The 19,439-nt window shown below is 32.7% G+C and overlaps 1 protein-coding gene across 2 annotated transcripts in view; it reads left to right on the forward strand.

Annotated features, from left to right (window-relative positions):
• SYCP1 (synaptonemal complex protein 1) overlaps positions 1-18,558 on the forward strand; it is a 152,242-nt gene extending 133,684 nt beyond the window's left edge. For both annotated transcript variants that reach the window (XM_032644498.1, XM_032644507.1), the window contains 4 exons: positions 3,340-3,519; positions 10,373-10,516; positions 18,219-18,308; positions 18,413-18,558. In XM_032644498.1, the coding sequence (XP_032500389.1) occupies positions 3,340-3,519; positions 10,373-10,516; positions 18,219-18,308; positions 18,413-18,550 (552 nt within the window). In that variant the 3' untranslated portion in view covers positions 18,551-18,558. The remainder of the gene's footprint in view (positions 1-3,339; positions 3,520-10,372; positions 10,517-18,218; positions 18,309-18,412) is intronic.
• Positions 18,559-19,439: the final 881 nt, after the last annotated feature.

A 19,439-nucleotide genomic window follows, 5' to 3' on the forward strand; every position in this document is an offset into this window, starting at 1 on the left:
GGGGGTAAAGGGTGAGGGAGGGATAAATTGGAAGATTGGGATTGACATATACCCACTGCTATATAAAAATACATAACTAATAAGGACGTATGGTATAGCACAGGGAACTCTATTCAATACTCTGTAATGGCCTATATGGGAAAAGAATCTAAAAAAGACTGGATATATGTATATGTATAACAGATTCACTTTGCTGTACCCCTGAAACTAATACAACATTGTAAATCAACTATACCCCAATAAAAATTAAATATATATATATATATCACACAATTTCATTTCCAAAATTGTTTCTTTCTACTTATTAATTCAAAAGCATTAGCTAAAAAATTTCAAAGCATTTGTCATTTGGAAATTTAGAGATTTTATTCTTTTATAGTTTTTATTATAGCATTAAATTAGTTAGGTACTTCTGTGTTTCTTGAGAAATTTCCAACATTAGGGGAAAATATTTCAATTAAAAATTCTAAAGCTCATGTTTAGATTGTGTTTAATTTTGAGGTTTGAGAGGGCTAAATAAATGACATCTTGCTCTCTTAAGTCTAAGCCAACTGAGAAAGGCAGTGAAAATCAACATAATATCTTTATTATTGACAAATAACATTGGACAGTGTGGCTTATATTTGAAGGCAATAGGATTTCTTAATCCTGAAATCCTAAATTAAACAAGTTTATCTACTCTATCACAGGTAGAGCTAGACTGGGACAAGTGTACCTACTTGAATGGCCTGCTCTTGTAAAATGTATGGCATAGAGTAGAATGTGTGCTTCTTCTGGTACCCAAGAGGAGGAGTAAGGAAGGGGCTGAACTATATGTCCCCCGTTACTCCTTTCATATTCAACAATCCCATTAAGTCATTGCTGTTTCTCTAAGAAAGCAGAGAGAAGTTAAGAATGTTCCGTGTACATAGAAGGAAGCATCAGGTATGAGAAAGGGAGGTTATATTCAGCTTCTAATCCAGTTGGTAATATAGAATTATTACAGAAGAGTTTTATTGCAAATTTTAGTTAAAATGATTAAATATTCCTTATACACAGTGATGTAGTCTCCTAAGTCCCCACAGAAGTTGCTTTAACTATAAACTGAAAGTAACAGAGTATATTGTTTGTCTTGTTTGTTTATATATTGTTTGTATATGTTTGTTTAACATAAGAGTATGTTGTTTGTCTATACCAAACAACAATGTTCAGTTTTTTTGTATAGACAGTGATATAATTTTGTTACATTTGGGTTCAAAGAGAAGAAAGAAAGAAATATTGCACCTGTGAGTGAATATTAGGTGCTTCATATGTCCGGACACTGTGATAGATATTTGAAAACATTATATTTGGAGAAATTATTGTTATATTAAAATTAGCCAGGAGGGTTAGATATAGTCTAAGCGAAGTGTCTGATGAAGGTGATAAATTGGTTAAACTCCAATATTTATTTCTAAATATAGAATATGTTCATATTATGAAAGTATATATCACATATTCTTATAGAGTTGTTTTGATTCATGTATAATTCCAGTAACATATGTCTATTATTTATGTATGTTATCAAGTAGATTAGATAATTCCCTATATTTTATCTGGGTGTCTAGATATATATATATTGCAAATAATGAGAAAATGATGAAATGAAAAGATTTAAATAGACTTTTGTGTGCTATGCTTTATTCCAACAATATTGAAGTATCACAAGCCTTATATATAATAATCATTAGGTTTATCAAACATTTCTGAGGTTGGGAATGTTATTTCTTCATGCTTCAGTTTTATCACCTAGGGATAATAATAGTACCTTTTTCCTAAAGTTGTTATGAAGATTAAATGAGATTATTATCTCATTTAATGCTTTGTGAAGCATTTAAAATAGTGCTTGGCAGGGAGATCAGCTCGGTGCTTTGTGACCGCCTGGAGGGGTGGGATAGGGAGGGTGGGAGGGAGGGGGATGCAAGAGGGAAGAGATATGGGAACATATGTATATGTATAACTGATTCACTTTGTTATAAAGCAGAAACTAGTACACCATTGTAAAGCTGGTATACTTTATACTCCAATAAAGATGTATTAAAAAATAATAAAATAAAATAGTGCTTGGCACATAGGAAATACCGAATAAATGTTTGTTTAAAAAGAACAACAGAGAAAATCATGAATGTTCTGTATATATGCATCATTGGAAATGTAATATTCAGAAAAGAATGTAACTTGTAGGAAAGTATATACATTTTCATGATGTATTACAAAGAGGGTTATTTCAGTAGTCTAGAATGCTGGTGCATTTTCTTTTAGGCTACTAGGGAAATGTTAGATTCCAAGATATGACCACAGGGTGGTGTAGTTGCTATTCTCAGTCCTTTGGGGTATGAAAAATTTGTCCATGAAAGCAGTTACATTTTGGAGATTTTGAGGATGACTCCTGATGAGTCCAGAGAGCAGAAGAAATTTTGCTTTCATCAAAATTGTGTTATCAGCTATGATATAAAAATATTTATGGAAAAAGATATAGAAATGCAACTCTGTGGAAAAAATGCTGCCAAAATTCATACCTATTGGAAAAAGGATAATGAAGTGAGATCACTAGAACTGGGCAAGAAACCTTCAAATTACCTCATTTAGCTCCTTTTTAAAAATTTATATTTTATTTTTTAATTGAGGTATAGTTTCCTTACAGTATTATATAAGTTTCAGGTATACAACATAGAGATTCACAAATTTTAAAGGTTATACTCCATTTATAGTTATTATAAAATATTGGGTATATTCTCTGTGCTGTACAATATATTCTTGTAGCTTATTTATTTTATACATAGTAGTTTGTGCCTTCTAATCAGCTACCTTTATCTTGCCCTGAAAAATTTCCTGAAAATTTCTCTAGTTCTTTACTTTCATAATTTTTCTTCTCTATTTTTTTTTTTTTTTTGGAGGGGAATGAAGCTGGTGGATAGGAAAAGCTGATATTTTTATAGTTGATAGAGAAAATATGAAAGCATAAAAGAGAATGCCCTTTGGCTGTTAGGCTGTTGGAATGAACCTCAGATTAAGATTTTTTTGCCACCAGGAATAGAGATTTTTCTCTGGAGAATTCTCAAGTTTTGGTCAAATAGGGAGTTGAGATGTCTTACTTGTTTTCATAGCAGCTCTATGAAGACAAAGAGGGGCAGATACCACTTTCATCTTAAATGGGAAAATAAAGTGACAAAGAAGATAAGTGAAATTTATTCAAAGTTATCTAATCAATACTAAATTTGGGGGTAAATTCTAGTTTATTTCAGTGATATTTCTTCTAGTTGTACTTTAATTAAAATGACATTTAATGATGACTTTATTCATTTTTGTTGTTCAATATAGAAAATACGGACATCTTTATTGGAAACACCTGAAACTAGTTGTTGGAAACTTGATTCTAAAGCAGCTCCTTCACAAAATAAATCTGGAAACTTCCCATCAGCTGATCACGGCAAATCAAAAGATAAAAGAGACTGTCTGTGGACATCTGCCAAAAATACTTTATCTACACCATTACCAAAGGTTTGTTGCTAAAATTCTAAGAAAGTAGTAATTTTTTTAATAAAAAAGAAGTCTCTGTTATCACATACCATATATCTGGTATCACACACATAGACATGAAGCCATTTTCTTTAAAGTTTCAATTATTTGTTATACCAGCACGAAATGGTTTCATTTTTTTTAATCTATCACTGTTCACAACTTAATGACATCTTGGGCAAATTTTATCACTTTCTGGTATTCACCAGTGCATAGGACCCTGATGTACAAAATCTGGTTTTGACTTGCATTTTCCAGTATGACCTCAGTTACCTCCCTTTGCTGTTTACTCCTCATCATCTTGCTGCTGGAGTCTTTTACTTAGCAGTCAGCCATGTGGAGCAGGTGCCACTAACAAAGTGGCTCATTGCTAGCTATCTTCGACATGTCCACTTAATCCATGGGGAATTCATTCTACCTTTCAATGCTAAATGGTGGTGCATAATGCTCTACTTCTGACTCCCCCTTTCCCGCTCTCTGCCATCTATCTCTCTCTAATTTCTTTTTACTTTGCTCAGGGAGACACAAAGACAGATAAACAAATTTTCTGCCTAGGTTTATATCCACTTAGGGAATGAGATGCCAGTATCCCCTTCTTATAAGGCTGCTTTTTAAAGTTATATCCTCACTTGTCTTGGGAGTTGCGGGGAAGAGTATTTCAACCTGTCTTTACCCCCTAAGTGGAAATTTTGTGCTTTAACCTCCCAGTTTCCTTAAAATAACTGGGGATAAGAGAGGTATTTGGTGATTGCTGGGCCTGTTCTACCACCTTTTAATAAGCCTTAGAGAAGGAGCTGGCCTTAATTATAGGTAGCTTTCTTTAGAGTATGTGTTACTGGCACTTTCCCCCAGCTTTGTGCTTTAGTTGACAATTCCAGAGCAAAAGAAAGAGTTCCACTCATATCCTGTTATATATACAATATTATGCACCTCGTGGAATTTATGAAAATTAGTAAAGTACATAGCTTAGCGAGGCTTTTTAAAAAAAGATATATTGTTTTTATTTTATTTTTATCATATTTTTAAAAAAAGAATAGTTTCTTTTTTAGCAAGCCTTTTATATAAAATTATTTTGTTGTATTTACTATTCTGTTATTCAAAATATGAAATGATCTCTGTTGAAGAATGACCTTACTTAAAAAAAATTTTATTGAAATATATGCAAGAAAAATGCACAGATCATAATTATACAACTTGATGAATCTTTACAAACCAAACTTAACCTTATTACTAGCACTCAGATTAAAAGAGACTATTACTATCACTTCAGAATAGTTGATTGTTTCCCCTTCCAGTCACTAGCCCTTCCTCCAAGTCCAACTGCTGTCCCAAATTCTAGTATTAGATGTACCTGTTTTTGCATTTTCTATAATTAGAATCATATTCTTTTTGTTTTGACATTTTCCACTTAACATTATGTTTATGAGATTCATCCACACTGTTGCTTGAAGTTGCTTTATTTTTATTTGGTATTTCATGGTGTGACTGTACCACAGCTTATTTATCCCTTGTAATGTTAATGGACATTTGGTTAGCTTCCAGAGTGGACTTTTATGAATAGCATTGCTATAAAAATGTATTGCTTGACATGTACGCATCTTGGTTGGGTATGTCCATAGAAGTGAAATTGCTGGGTTACAGGGTTATGCATAATACATTCCATGTTAACAGATACAGCCTGAGCTGTTTTTACTCTGATACAAAATGTGTGTGTGTCTTTTCCCACACCAGCCAATTCTCCAGTTCTCCAGACATCAACTAGGCGTCCTACAATTTGATTCAATTCTGACACTGTAGTTAATGTAGTTAATGTAGACCCCACAGGTTAAGGGCTCAGTCCCACAAGGCTTCCATTTTAGACACCGTCCTGGCTTGCCACTTGTACTACTGACCAACTGGCTATAAATTGGGGGTTCCCACAACCCCCTTCTCAGGTTTAATAATTTGCTAGAATGACTCACAGAACTCAGGAAATTACTTTACTTGCTATTACCAGTTTTTATAAAGGACACAATTTGGGAACAGCCAAATAGAAAAAATGCATAGGGCACAAGGTATGGGGAAAGGGGCACAGAAGCTTCCATGCCTCTCCGGGAGTGCTACCCTCCCAACACCTCCATGTGTCTACCAACCTGGAAGCTCTCTGAACCTCATTGTTTAGGGGTTTTATGGAGGTTTCATTACATGGCATGATTTGTTAAATCATTGGCCATTGGTGATTAACTCAGTCTTTAACCCATCTCCCCTCCTAGGAGTTCAGGGGGTGGGGTGAAAGGTTCCAAACTTCTAATCATGCCTTGGTCTTCCTGGCAACCAGCCACCATCCTGAAGCTATCATCCTGAAGCACCCCCTACCACCAGTTATTTCATTAGCATAAACTCAGGTAAGTTGAAAGGAGCTCATTATGAATAACAAAAAACTCTCCTATCAACATCACTGGGGACAAAGACCAAATATTATACCAAAAGATGCCTCCTGTCAACCCTGTCACTCAGGAAATTACAAGGGTTTTAGAAGTTGTGTCAGGAACCAAGGACAAAGACCAAATATATATATATATATTTCTTATTGTATCACACTGCCAGTCATGTTTTAAAAAAAATTATTGTACCAATTTATTGTACCAAATTATTGTACATTCTGGCTACCAGTGAATGAGAGTTCTGATTGCTGCGCATCCTTGTCACCACATGGTATTTTTCATCTTTTTATTTTGGCTATTCTGGTGGTGTGGTGACCTTTTTATTTCAAATGAAGTTTTATTTTGCAATTAATTTTAGATCTATGGAAAAGTTACAAACATAATACAGAGAATCCCTTTATATTCCTCACCCAGTTTTCACCATTGTTAACATCTTACATTACCATGTACATTTGTCAAAACTAAGAATCATTCATTGGTACATTACTATTAACTAGACTTCAGACTTGATTTGGATTTCACAGTTTTTCCGTTAATGTCCTCTTTCTTTTCCAGGATCCAACTCAGGGTACCATACTGTATTTAATTGTCATGTCTTCATCATAATTTTTAATGTAGACATTTATAGCTATAAAATTCTCTCTAAGCACTGATTTCACTGTATCCCATAAGTCTGTTGTATTTTCCTTTTCATTATCTCAAAGTACTTTCTAATTTCCCTTGTGATTTATTTTTTGACCCATTGGTTATTTAGGAATGCATTGTATTTCCAAATTTGTGATTTTGCTAAGTATCCACCTAGCTGGTTTATAGTGTTGTTCAAGTATTATATTTCCTTGCTGATCTTATGTCTGGTTGTTCTTTTCATTATTCAAAGTGGGGGTATGGAAGTCTCCTACTATTACTGTTGAATAATCTAATTTTCCCAGTTTTTGGTTCATGTGTTGGGGGCTATATTGTTAGCTGCATGTATACTTCATACCAATTATCTTTTCTTGATGGATTGATTCTTTTACCTTTATAAAATGTTCCTTTTGTCACTACTAATCTTTTTTTAAAGTATATTTTATCTGATATTAGCTCTTTTGTTTACCATTTGCATGGTATATCTTTTATCACCCTTTTACTGCCAACCTATTCATGTTATGGAATCTAAATTGTGTCTTTTGTGGACATCATATAGTTGGATCATGCTTTTTTCCATCATTCATTTGGACAATCTCTGCATTTTGATTGGAATGTTTAATCGACTTACATTTAATGTAATTACTAATAATGTAGAACTTAGGTCCACCATTTTGTTCTTTGTTTTCTATATGTCTTATGTCTTTTTATTCCTGTACCTTTCCATTACTGTCTTATTTTGTGATAAATAGGTGTTACCTAGTATACCACTTTAATCCTTTTGGTTTTTACTATACTTTTGGAATAATTCTCTTAGTGATTAGCTGAAAAGTACAGTTAACACCTTAACTTAAATTTAGTTTGAATTAATGTCAGTGTAATTTCAATGGTATATAAAAACTTTGCCCCAGTATATCTTTGTTCCCTCTTTCTCTTTTGTGCTATCATTGTCACATAAGTCACATATTTATACATTTTAAGCCCATTGATACAGTATTATTGCTTTATATATCTGTCTAAAATCAGATAGGAAAAACAGAGTTACAAACAAAAATATATTTATACTATCTTTTATGATTACCTATGCAGTGTCCTTTTCTGGTGCTCTTTATTTCTTCATATGAATTTGAGTCTTGTGTTCTTTCATTTCAGCCTGAAGGACTGCCTTTAGTATTTCTTGTGGGGAAGGTCTGCTTGTGACAAATTCTCTCAATTTTTGTTTATCTAGGAATATCTTAATTTCTCCTTCATTTTTGAAGGACACTTTTACTGGATATAGAATTATTTGGTAATGGTTCCTTTTAGCATTTGGATATGTCAATCTTTTATGGACTCCCTGGTTTCTGATGAGAAACCAGCCGTTAATATTATTGAAGATACCTTGTATATGGTGAGTCCCTTGTCTCTTGCTACTTTCAAGTTTCTCTTTGTTTTTTGACATTTTGGTTATGATGTGTCTAGGTGTGGATCTCTTTGATTTTATCTTCCTTGGAGCTTGTTGAGCCTCTTGGATGTATAGATTAATGTTTACATCAAATTTGGGAGGTTTTCAGTCATTATTTTTTCAAATATTATTTCTGCCCTTTCTCTCTCTGCTCTCATTCTTTTTTTATTTTTATATTTATTTTTTTGGGGGCTGTGCCATGTGGCTTGCAGGATGTTAGTTCCCCAACCAGGGATTGAACCCAGGCCACTTGCACTGGAAGCACAGAGTCCTAACCATTGGACCACCAGGGAATTCCCTCCGCTCTCATTCCCATTATGTGTATGTTGGTATGGTTGATGGTGCCCCACAAGTCTCTGAGGCTCTTTTCATTTTTCTTTTTTCTTCTTTCTGTTACTCAGATTGGATAATATCAGTTGAACTATCTTCAGGTTCATGGATTCTTTCCTCTACCTGCTCAAATCTGAGGTTGAGCCTCTTTAGTGATTTTTCATTTCAGTTATTGTACTTTTCAACTCCAGAATTTCTATTTGGTTCTTTTAAAAATAATTTCCATCCATCTATTGATGTTCCATTTGGTTTGACGTTGTCTTTATACCTTCCTTTAGTTCTTTGGACATGGTTTTTCTTATCTCTTACTATAATAAGACTATAAGATTACTATAATATGTTCACTTTGAACATGTTTAAAATAGTTGGTTTAAAGTCTTTGTCTAGGAAGTCCAATAACTAGGTTTCCTTAGGGATAGTTTCTGTTGATTGCTTCCTCACACATGTATGGGCCATTATTTCTTATTTGCACAGCTTATATTTTTCTCTTGAAATCTGAACATTAAAAATAATGTAAGTGACGAATCTGGATATCAGATTCTCCCTTCTCCTCAAGGTTTGTTGTTTCTGCTTGTCATAGTTTTTATTGTTTGTTTAGTGATTTTTCTAAATTAATTCTGTAAAGTTTGTATTCTTTGAGTGCCACTAAAGTCTCTACTGGTTAGCTTAATGTTCAGCTAATGTTTTAATAGAGATTTCCTTAAATACCTGGATCAATAAATTTCACAATCTTTGCCAAAAGACTATTAAGTTAGTGTTAAGGCATGCTTTCAACACTCAGCCAGACAGTAGAAAACTCTGCCTTAGCCTTCAGTTTCTGCTTTTGCAGACCTTCAAGATGAGCCACAGGTAAGAGCTTAGGGCCTTCTCATGTCTTTCCTATGCTTACAGCCCTGTCTGTGAGCATGGCTTTCTGTACTTCCAGGAATATTTCAGAGTTTTTCAAAGCCCCTTATGGACATCTTATTTCCTAGCTGTCCTTTTAAGGTTTTTGGTTAGTCTGTCATTCACCCAAATGTTAATCATTGCCTCAGGGAGCTGCAAAGTTAAAACACTTGTCTTTAATTGTTTTTGACAAATATTCCCTACCCTACACACATCAAGGAGAAAGCTTTTTTTTTTTAAACTGAGTGAGCTCTGAGTTGGATCAAATACCAACAGTCCTGTAAATGAAATCATCCAGAGAACCACTAGGCAGGTCAAATAATGATAACTTTTTGGGAATAAAACTTTGAAAGAGCTCCCAGTTCTGTTTTGCTGTGTCCAGTGGCTGCCAGGCTGGACCAGGAATGTGGGCTGTTACTTTTTAAGGGTACCACTGAGCTAGAGAGCAGGGGATGAGATGAGGAAAAGTTAAGATACTGCTAATTTTGCTCTTCTTACAGAAGTTCAGCCATTAACAACAAAAAACTCTCCAGGTTGTTGCAAGCTTTCTGTTAATTTCCATAGTTCTAAACAAGCTGATTCTGACCACCTTTACCAGCATTTTTGTTGCTTTGTGGAAGAGCATATTTTTGGAGCTCCTTATTCTGCCATTTTTGCTGATATCAGTGCCCTTACTTTTTAAAGATACTTTTTAAAAATTATAAAACTTACATATTACAGGGTAATATGGAATACTAAACATTGACTAATGGAATTACTTTGTCAAGAAAACATAAGCAAACTTTTTGTCAAATAAATCAGTAAGTATTTCTATGGAGTGAGAAAAAATTTCAGGTCTTGGGTCTTAATCATTGTTAGAAAAATTAAAGTCTCTCTTAAGATTGTTGATTGCTGAAGCTGGAGTGCCTCTTTTCTCTCTCTTTCTCTGCCCCTCCCTCTCTTTCTCCTTCTCTCTCCCCCATGATTTTTTTCAAAAACTTCTGAATTAAATTCTTATCCAAAATTTCTACTTCATATACATGTCAATAATAATGGAGAGTTATTATTGATTGCTGAAACCTCAACTTGCGTTTATTAGTAATATATGTTTTATTTGATGGGATAACGTATTGTTTTTCTTTTTGAATAGGCATATACTGTGAAGACACCAACGAAACTAAAAATTCAGCAAAGAGAAAACAAGAATGTACCCACTGAAGAAAGTAATAAAAAGAGAAAAATGGTCTTCGATTTTGATATTAATTCAGATAGTTCAGAAACTACTGATCTTTTGGTAAACTTATTACAAATAATCAGCATTTATTATTTGTTTACATTATTATATTTCTATATTATTTCTTGATGTATATGTATAATATATATGCATAGTATCTATTATTGCAATACTGAAAAAAAGTAGAACTCTACTATAACACAGAACCCTCTACTTTTGCAGCATTTTAAAGAAATTAGGGTTAAAAAATCACCATAAACTTCAGAAAACAATGACATTTTGAAATACTTGATATAACATAGTTGTCATATGAGAGGACTAACCCTCTTGTTTTCCAGAAGAGTGTTATTTCTTTTCCTTTTTTTTTTTTTTAAAGAAAGGCTAGGTGAATATCTTTAATCTTGCTGCAGCCAAATTTGTTATTCAAGACCCCTCTTGATTTTGCATATTATACATGTTCTTTTATTTTATACCACTTATTGGTTGAAATTTATATCAAGGTATTGGTTGAAAACTATTACATTTCTATGATTCGTAATGGGTTAATGTGTTAAAGATGACATGTTTAAAGAGGATAGTTCCCCTAGCAGTTTGTATCACCAATTACTCCCTACTATGAGTATATTAATACATATCAGTATTTTCTTAAGGCATAATAATGATTTATTGAGAATAATTAAACTTATACTCATTTGATTTAAAATCAGATAAACCTTATTACACGAAATGGAGCAATTTACCAAAGATTCTTAATTACAAAATTCCAGCTAAAGTCATTTGTTTCATTATTCCAACTCATAGCTTTGAGATCCTTCAAGCTTTTATACTGTTTTGGGATCCTCTACTTTCATTTGTTCTGGAATAATGAGTAGCTGAAGTCTTAAAATTGTAATTATTGAAGTTAACTTATAGAAAATCCCTACTCTAGTATCTCTTTATTTTGTAGATAATGATTAGCATTTTAATGATTAAAATGTGAACCAGGCACTATTGTAAAGACTTTACACAGATTACTTCAGTTATTTCTTGAAACAATCTCATGCTTTAGAAGTAGAGACAGGGTTGTTATTCTCATCTTACAGATGAAGAAACTGAATCACACTGTTATGTTGCCTAAGGTCACATAACTAGTAAGGCATGGAGCCAAAATTTGAACACCAACAGTCTAGCTCCATAGCCTATGTATGTCATTGTACATAATAACTGCCAGTTCAAACTGAAGTCCAGATATTAAAAGAATGTAATGAGAATTATTAGAAAGAGCATGAGCTATGGAATTAGATATTCCAGGACTAGAATTCATACTGTTTTTCTAGTAGTGTGAATTTAGGCTAGTTTCTTAGCTTATCTGAGATTCAGAATGATTCATGATTTCATTTCATTTTTAAAAGGAGCATCACAACTTTGTAACACAATAAACATACGACAGTATTTTATTTATTTTTATTTTATTTATTACAGTTTAAACTAGTCTAAAGATATTTCATAGTGGGCTTTATTTGTTATAATTATCACTTGAAGTTATTTTTGTAATTTTCTTAGCTGTTGCATTTAAATTTTGGTGAACATTCAAATTATTATAAAAAGTAAGATTTAAAAATGTATTGTCTAGAATGACCTTAGAGAAGATAGTGGAGTAGGAAGTGCCAGGAACCCATTTCTCCACCTAGACAACAATGGTACTGGTAGAAACTGTCTGAAGTAATTTATTTTGGAACTCTAAAGACTATTTGAATGCTTGCAACTTCCAGAGGGAAACTTGGCTGGTAAGTTATGGTTAATTTTGGTCAATTTCAGCCTTAAAAGTGGTAATGGCTACCTATCACTCAACCTATAACCATGTGGTAGGGCCATGCTCATGTCTTGCTGGAACCAGGGGGAACAATAAGGACCTTGTCCTCCGAAGATCAAGGTTCAGTGTTTTGACTGCTGATTCTGATCACTGAGGTACAGGTACAGAGTCTGGCTGCCATTGTTTCGAACCTCACTGGCTGAAGTGTCTTCCAGAAGATTTGTCTTCCAGAAGAACAAACTGCACTTTTATCTCTCTCTTTTTTTCCCTCTTTGGAGAGCCAGATGTTCAAGCATTAGAACATTCAAAATCAATCACATTTACAGGGCATTTAGAAAGCCATGCCCAGGGAAAGACACAGGCTCAGAAAAAGAACCAGGAAGATCTCAAATTTTCACCACAGACTTATCCAATGCACAGAGACATTTTTAATAGTAAAACAAAAAGCAAAACAAATCTAAATAAATAAACAGTAAACCCTGGGGAAGGGGAAGAATCTAATTTGCAGATGTATCAAATTATAAGATTAAAGTGGCTAGTTTTCAACAACAACAACCACAAAATCACAAGGCATATGAAGAAAAGGAAAGTATAGCCTATCAAAGGAACAAAACAAATCAACAGAAAATGTCCAGAGGAAGCTCAGATATTGGACTTACTAGACAAAGACTTTAAAAACAACCATCTTAAAGATGTTCAAAGAGCTAAAGGAAGACATAGACAAAAACAGAAAAATGTATGAATAAAATGAGAATAGCAATAAAGAGATAGAAATTATAAAAGGAACCAAGAAGAAATCTTGGAATTGACAGTACAGTAATTGAAATGAAAAGTGTATTAGAGGGATTCAAAAGCAGATATAAGTAAGCAAAAGAAAGAATTGGTAAACTTGAAGATAGGACAATAAACTATTGAGTATAAGCACAGAAAAAAAGGAATGAAGAAAAGTGAACAGAGCCTCAGAAACTTGTGGGACACCATCAAAAAATCAATATATGAATTGTGGGAGTCCCAGAAAGAGAAGAGAGAAAGGGGAAGAAAGAATGTTTGAAGAAATGGCTGAAAACTTTTCAGATTTTGATGAAGTAAATGAATCTACAAATCCAAGAACCTCAATGAATTCTAAGTGGATAGATTCAAATAGACTCACATCAAAACACATTATAATCAAACTGTTGAAAGACAGAGAGATTCTTTTTTTTTAATACATAATATATTTGTTCCCCTGTGCTATACAGTAGGTTCTTGTTGGTTATCCTTTTTAAGTATAGCAGTATGTACATGTCAATAGGAAACTCCCTAACTATCCCTTCCCTCCATCCTTCCCCACCTGATAAACATAAGTTCATTCAAAAGACAGAGAGAATCTTGAAAGCAGCAAGAGAGAATCAACTCATCATATATGTTACCCTCAATAAGATTATCAGCTGATTTCTCTTTAGAAACCTTGGAACCAGAAGTCAGTAGGTTTACATATTCAAAGTGCTGAAAGACAAACATTGTCAGCTAAGCATTTGCTATCTAGCAAAACTGTCCTTCAAAAATGTAGTGATATTAAGACATTTCCAGATAAACAAAAGCTGAGGGAGTTGTCACTAGACCTTCTCTTCAAGAAATGCTGAAGGGAGTTGTTCAGGTTGAAATGAAAGTATGCTAGACAAAGAAATAAGAGATCTCTGATAAAGTTAAATACATTGGAAATTATAAAAGCTGAAATGATTGTAATTTTGGTTTCTAACTTCACTTTTTATCCTCTACATAATTTAAAAGACAAATGCTTAATTAATCTATGTTGTTGGGCACACAATATATAAAGATGTAATTTTTGACATCAGTAACAGAAGGAGAATGGAGCTGTATAAGAGCAGTTTGTGTAGGCTATTGAAGTGAAGTTGGTATAAATTCAAATTAGTTACTATATTTGGTCATTAAATGTAATCCCCATGGTAAACACAAAAATTATCTATAGAATACACACAAAAGGAAATGGGAAGGGAATCAAAACATTTTACTACCATCACCTAAACACAAGAGAAGAGAGTAATGGACGAAATGAGTGACCAAAAACAAACAAACAAAACACCTATAAAGCATATAGAAAATGAATATCAAAAAAGGCAAAAGTTAGTCTCTCCTTATCAGTAGTTACTTAAATGTAAACAGATTATACACTCTAGTAAACAAAAAGAGACTCATGTTAGCTTTAAATTGGTTAAATGTGAAAGGATGGAAAAAGATGTGCAAATAGTAACCAAAAAGGAGGTGGGATGGCTATACTAATATCTGACAAAATAGACTTTAAATCAAAAAGTACAAGAAACAAATAAGGACATTATATATTAATAAAAGATTCAATACAGTGGGAACTTATGAGAGTTTTAATCATTTACACATCTAATAACAAACCCTTAAAATATATGAAGTAAAGCTAATGCAAAGAGATGAAATTAGAAATCAATAAGAGAAGGAAAATTAGAAAATTCACAAACTTGTGGAAATTAACACACTTCTAACCAACCAATGAATCAGAGAAGAAATCACAAGGGAAATTTGACTTAGAGATGTATGAAAATGAAAAACACAATACACCAAAACTTACGTAAGACAGATAAAACAGTGCTCTAAGGGAAATGTAATAGCTGTAAATTCCTACATTGAAAAAGAAAGAAATCAATAAACTAACTTTATACCTTAAGGAACTAGAAAAAGAAGATCAAACTAAACCCAAAGCTGACAGAGGAAGGAAATAATAAGGTTAGAGTGGAGATAAACAAATTAGAGAAAAGGAAACAGCAGAAAATCAATGAAGCCAAAATTTGTTTCTTTGAAAAGATCAATTAAATTGACAAACCTTTAGCTAGACTGACAAAAGCAAATACCTAAAGTCAGAAATATAATTGGAGATGTTATTGCCAACATTTTAGAGATAGATAATACTGTGAATAATTATATGACAACAAATTAGATAACCTAGAAGAAATATACAAATAGAAAAACTACTTGAAATACACAAATTACCTAAATCTGCTCAAGAAGAAACAGAAAACCTTATCAGAGCTGAGTTAGTAATCCAAAACTCCCAACAAAGAAAAGTCCTCGACCAGATAGCTTTATCGATGGATTCTACCAAATATTTAAAGACTTAACACCAATCCTTCTCAAAGTCTTCCAGAAAATTGAAGGGAGAACACTTTGTAACTCATTCAATAAGGCCAGCATTACCTTGATACCAAAGCCAGATGAAGACATCACAAGAAAGGAAAATTGTAGACCATTATTCTTTCTGAACGTAGATGCAAAAATCCTCAACAAAATATTAGCAAATCAAATCCAGCAGCATAGTAAGTGGATCATTTACCATGACCAATGAGACTTATCCAAGAAATGCCAGAGTGGTTCAATATAAGAAAATCAATATAATACACCACATTAATAGAACGAAGGAAAAAAAATTGCAAATAATCATCTCAATTGACATTATAAAAATTCATAAAGCTAGGACAGAGGGAAAATTCCTCAACATGATAAAGGGTATAAATGAAAACCAAAGCTAACATCATACTCAATGGTGAAAGACTGGAAAGCTTTCCCCCTAAGATTAAGAATAAAACAAGGATGCCCATTTTCACCAATGTTAGTCAGCATTGTACTGGAAGTTCTAGCCATGGCTTTTAACTATTAGACAAATACAAAAAACAAAAATAAAAGACATGCAAATGTAAAAAAGAGGTAAAACTGCCTCTAATTTGCAGGTGACATGATCATATCTATACATGGAAAATCACAAAGCCTAAACAAGAAAGCTTCTAGACCTAATAGATAAATTCAGCAATGTTGAAAGGTATAAGATCAACATATGAAAATCAGTTATGTTTCTATACACCAACAATGAATAATCCAAAAAGGAAATTACGAAAACAATTTTATTTACTATACCATTAAAAAGAATTAAATACTTAAGAACAAATCTAGCCAAGAAAGTAAAATACTCATACACTGAAAATTACAAAACATTGCTGAAAGACTTTAAAATAAAGAAAAAAAATTCTGTGTTCATGGATAGGAAGACTTAACATTGTTAAGATGTCAATACTACCAAAAACAGTGTACATATTTAACATGTTCCCTATTAAATTTCCAACAGCTTTTTTGGCAGAAATGGAAAATTTGATACATTTATACAGATTTGCAAGGGGCCCCAGATAGCTAAAGCAATCTTGAAAAAGAAAGACAACATTGGAGGACTCACAGTTCTTGACTTTGAAACTTATTACAAAGCTAGTAATTGAAATAGTATAGTACCGGCATAAAGACAAATATATACACCGATGTAATAAAAAACAGAGCCCAGAAATAAATCTTCACATATATAATCAATTGAGTTTTGACAAGAGTGCCAAGATCATTCAGTGGGGAAAGGACAGTTTTTTCAACAAATGGTACTAGGAAAACTGGATGTCCACATACAAGAAAATGAAGTTGGACTCTTACCTTACACCATATACAAAAACTGACTCAGAATGAATCAAAGACCTAATCGTAAGGACTAAAACTATGAAACTCTTAGAAGAACATTGGGAAAATCTTCATGACATTGAATGGCAAGGACTTCATGGATATCATGACACCAAAGCACAGGCAAAAAAGAGAAAAAAATAGGTAAATTGGACTTCATCAAAATTAAGGACTTAAATGCATCAAAGGACTCTATTAAGAAAGTGAAAAGGTTAAAGATTGGGAGAAAATATTTGCAAATCATATATCTGACAAGAGATTAATATCCAGAATACATAAGGAACTCCCGTAACTCAATGACAAAAAACAAGCCAGTTGAAAAATGGGCAAAGGACTTGACCAGACATTTCTCCAAAGGAGATATACAAGTGCCCAATAAGCACATAAAAGATGAATGCAACAGAGTTATGAGGACAGACAAGTTTTTGTTGTTTTAAATTAGGTTAATTTATTATTTTTATATAGGCAGCCATTAGTGAACATACAGTTACCATACAGTAAGCAAAATTTTAATGATAGTTTACGATATGATTTTTAAGATAATTTATCTTTTCTAAGTTGGTCAGTTGGTGCATACTGATTTGAGTGTATCTGAAAGGTCAGCTCTTTGTGACTAAGTGAATTCTGCTGAAATCTTAGAATTCATGAAAATGGCTGAATATTTTCATCCATGAAGCTTCTGAAATTTGTCTTAAGTGTGACTTTAATGAGCAGGAAAAGATAATGTGAACTGATTGCTTACCTGACTAAATTTATGTAGCATATTCATTAAGGAAATGGATTCTGGAGCCAGCCTACCTGGATTTGAATCCTGGCTCCACCTCTTACTAGCTGTATAGTCTTGGGCAAGTTACTTAATATTTGTGTGTCTCAGTTCTTCACCTTTAAAATAGGGATAATAATAGTATTTGTGTGTCATAAAAATGTTGTGAGGATTAAAACTAATTAAAATATGCAAAGTGCTTAAAGTAGTGCCTGACATAAAGAAAATATTGAATAAGTGTTAGCTATTATTATTTGGGAAAATATTCATAAATTGATAATTGACAACATTTATAATTTTTATAGGATTATGAATGCTTATTATAAGGCCTAAGTGTATTTAAATAAGTAGGTTGGGAGAAGGGGTGGGGAAAGTGATAGTATGAAGACTCTGAAACAGAAATAGAAATCAGTAGAAAAACACTATTCATACACATCTTGTATTCCACATAACCTTTTAGGTATATAGTTAATAGAATCAAAATCTAGGTCCTTGTTTGACAGATTGAAGATTTATCTTGTCATTGTCTTTTTTATTTTTTTCCTCTTCTTTTCCTTTCCCCTCTCTCCTCTTTTATTCTCCCTCCTTGTACTCCTCCATCTCCTTCTCATATGTGGGATGTAGACAAAAATTTAATAATATAATATTAATGGTGGCAGCCTCCAAATTATATTTTTATATTTCTCTTTAAGAGCATGGTTTCAGAGGAAGAGACATTGAAAAAACTATACAAGAAGAAGAATCCACCAATTTCTCAATTTTGTGTCAGAACACCAAAAAAGGTAGTTTTAAAATTTTATTTCAGAAAGCAAATTTCAAAAGCTGGATTTAATTCTTTTTTTTTTTTTATTTAAACATATTATGATTTTATTTATTTTCTATTCAGACTCCTTCATCTCTAACAACCACTGGATGTACGTGGAAGCTTGGAGCTATGAGGAAAATGCAGGAGGACCCTTGGGCTATAATTGCTAAAATGGATAGGAAACAAAAACTAAAGGAAGCAGAAAAGCTATTTGTTTAATTTCAGAAAATCAGTGTGATTAAGGAGCCTAAATAACAGCAAATTTATAGTTAATTTTTTTATTCTTATTTTCTACAAAGCCAAACATTTTCTGAGATTGAGACTTTTTTGATATTTTCATAAATAATTTGTTTCTTTATATTTTAATATTTTGGCCTAAATGGGAGATAACCACATGTTACTTAAAAACTTGTAATTCTATTCAGATAATTAGATGATTATATTTTGGTCTTACCTTTTCTTGTATTCATGAAAGCTGTTTTGGCTAAGTTTTCACACCTGTAAAGTTGTCCGTTGAACACTAGGAACACATTACTGAGATTTACTATTTATTCTTTACTATTAAAATATTTTAGAAGCAAATACTTCTCATTGATTCTGTGAGGTCATCTGAACAGCTAATTATTATAATTTTGCTAATATTATTTATTTTTAAAATCTTGAGGACATTTAAGTTTCACGGTTCTGAAGCAGCTTTGATTTATCTATTTATAAAATTGACAAATGGCTTTAAGTTGTGGGAAAAAAGGCTCCACCAGTATGACTACCTAAAATACTTCATTTATTCAACATTCATTCAGCAAATATTTATTGAATATCTGCTAAGAATTAAGCACAGTTCTAGATACTGGGGATATAAGAATGAATGAAACAAAAATAAGCCCTCTCTTCTTCTAGAGCTTACATTTTAATGGGGAAAATAGACAATAAATAAACTATATAAGCAAAACACATAGTATATTAGTTAATGATAATTGCTAAGGAGAAATAAAACAGGTAAGAGTATTAGGGAGTATTGAAGAGGGTTGAAATTTTATGTAGAGTGGCCCTCAGTGCAATGACATTTGAAGATCTGATGAATAACTAGTAAGCCTGTGGCTATCTTGAG

Source organism: Phocoena sinus, chromosome 1 (assembly GCF_008692025.1).
Source record: "Phocoena sinus isolate mPhoSin1 chromosome 1, mPhoSin1.pri, whole genome shotgun sequence".
NCBI lineage: Eukaryota > Metazoa > Chordata > Mammalia > Artiodactyla > Phocoenidae > Phocoena > Phocoena sinus.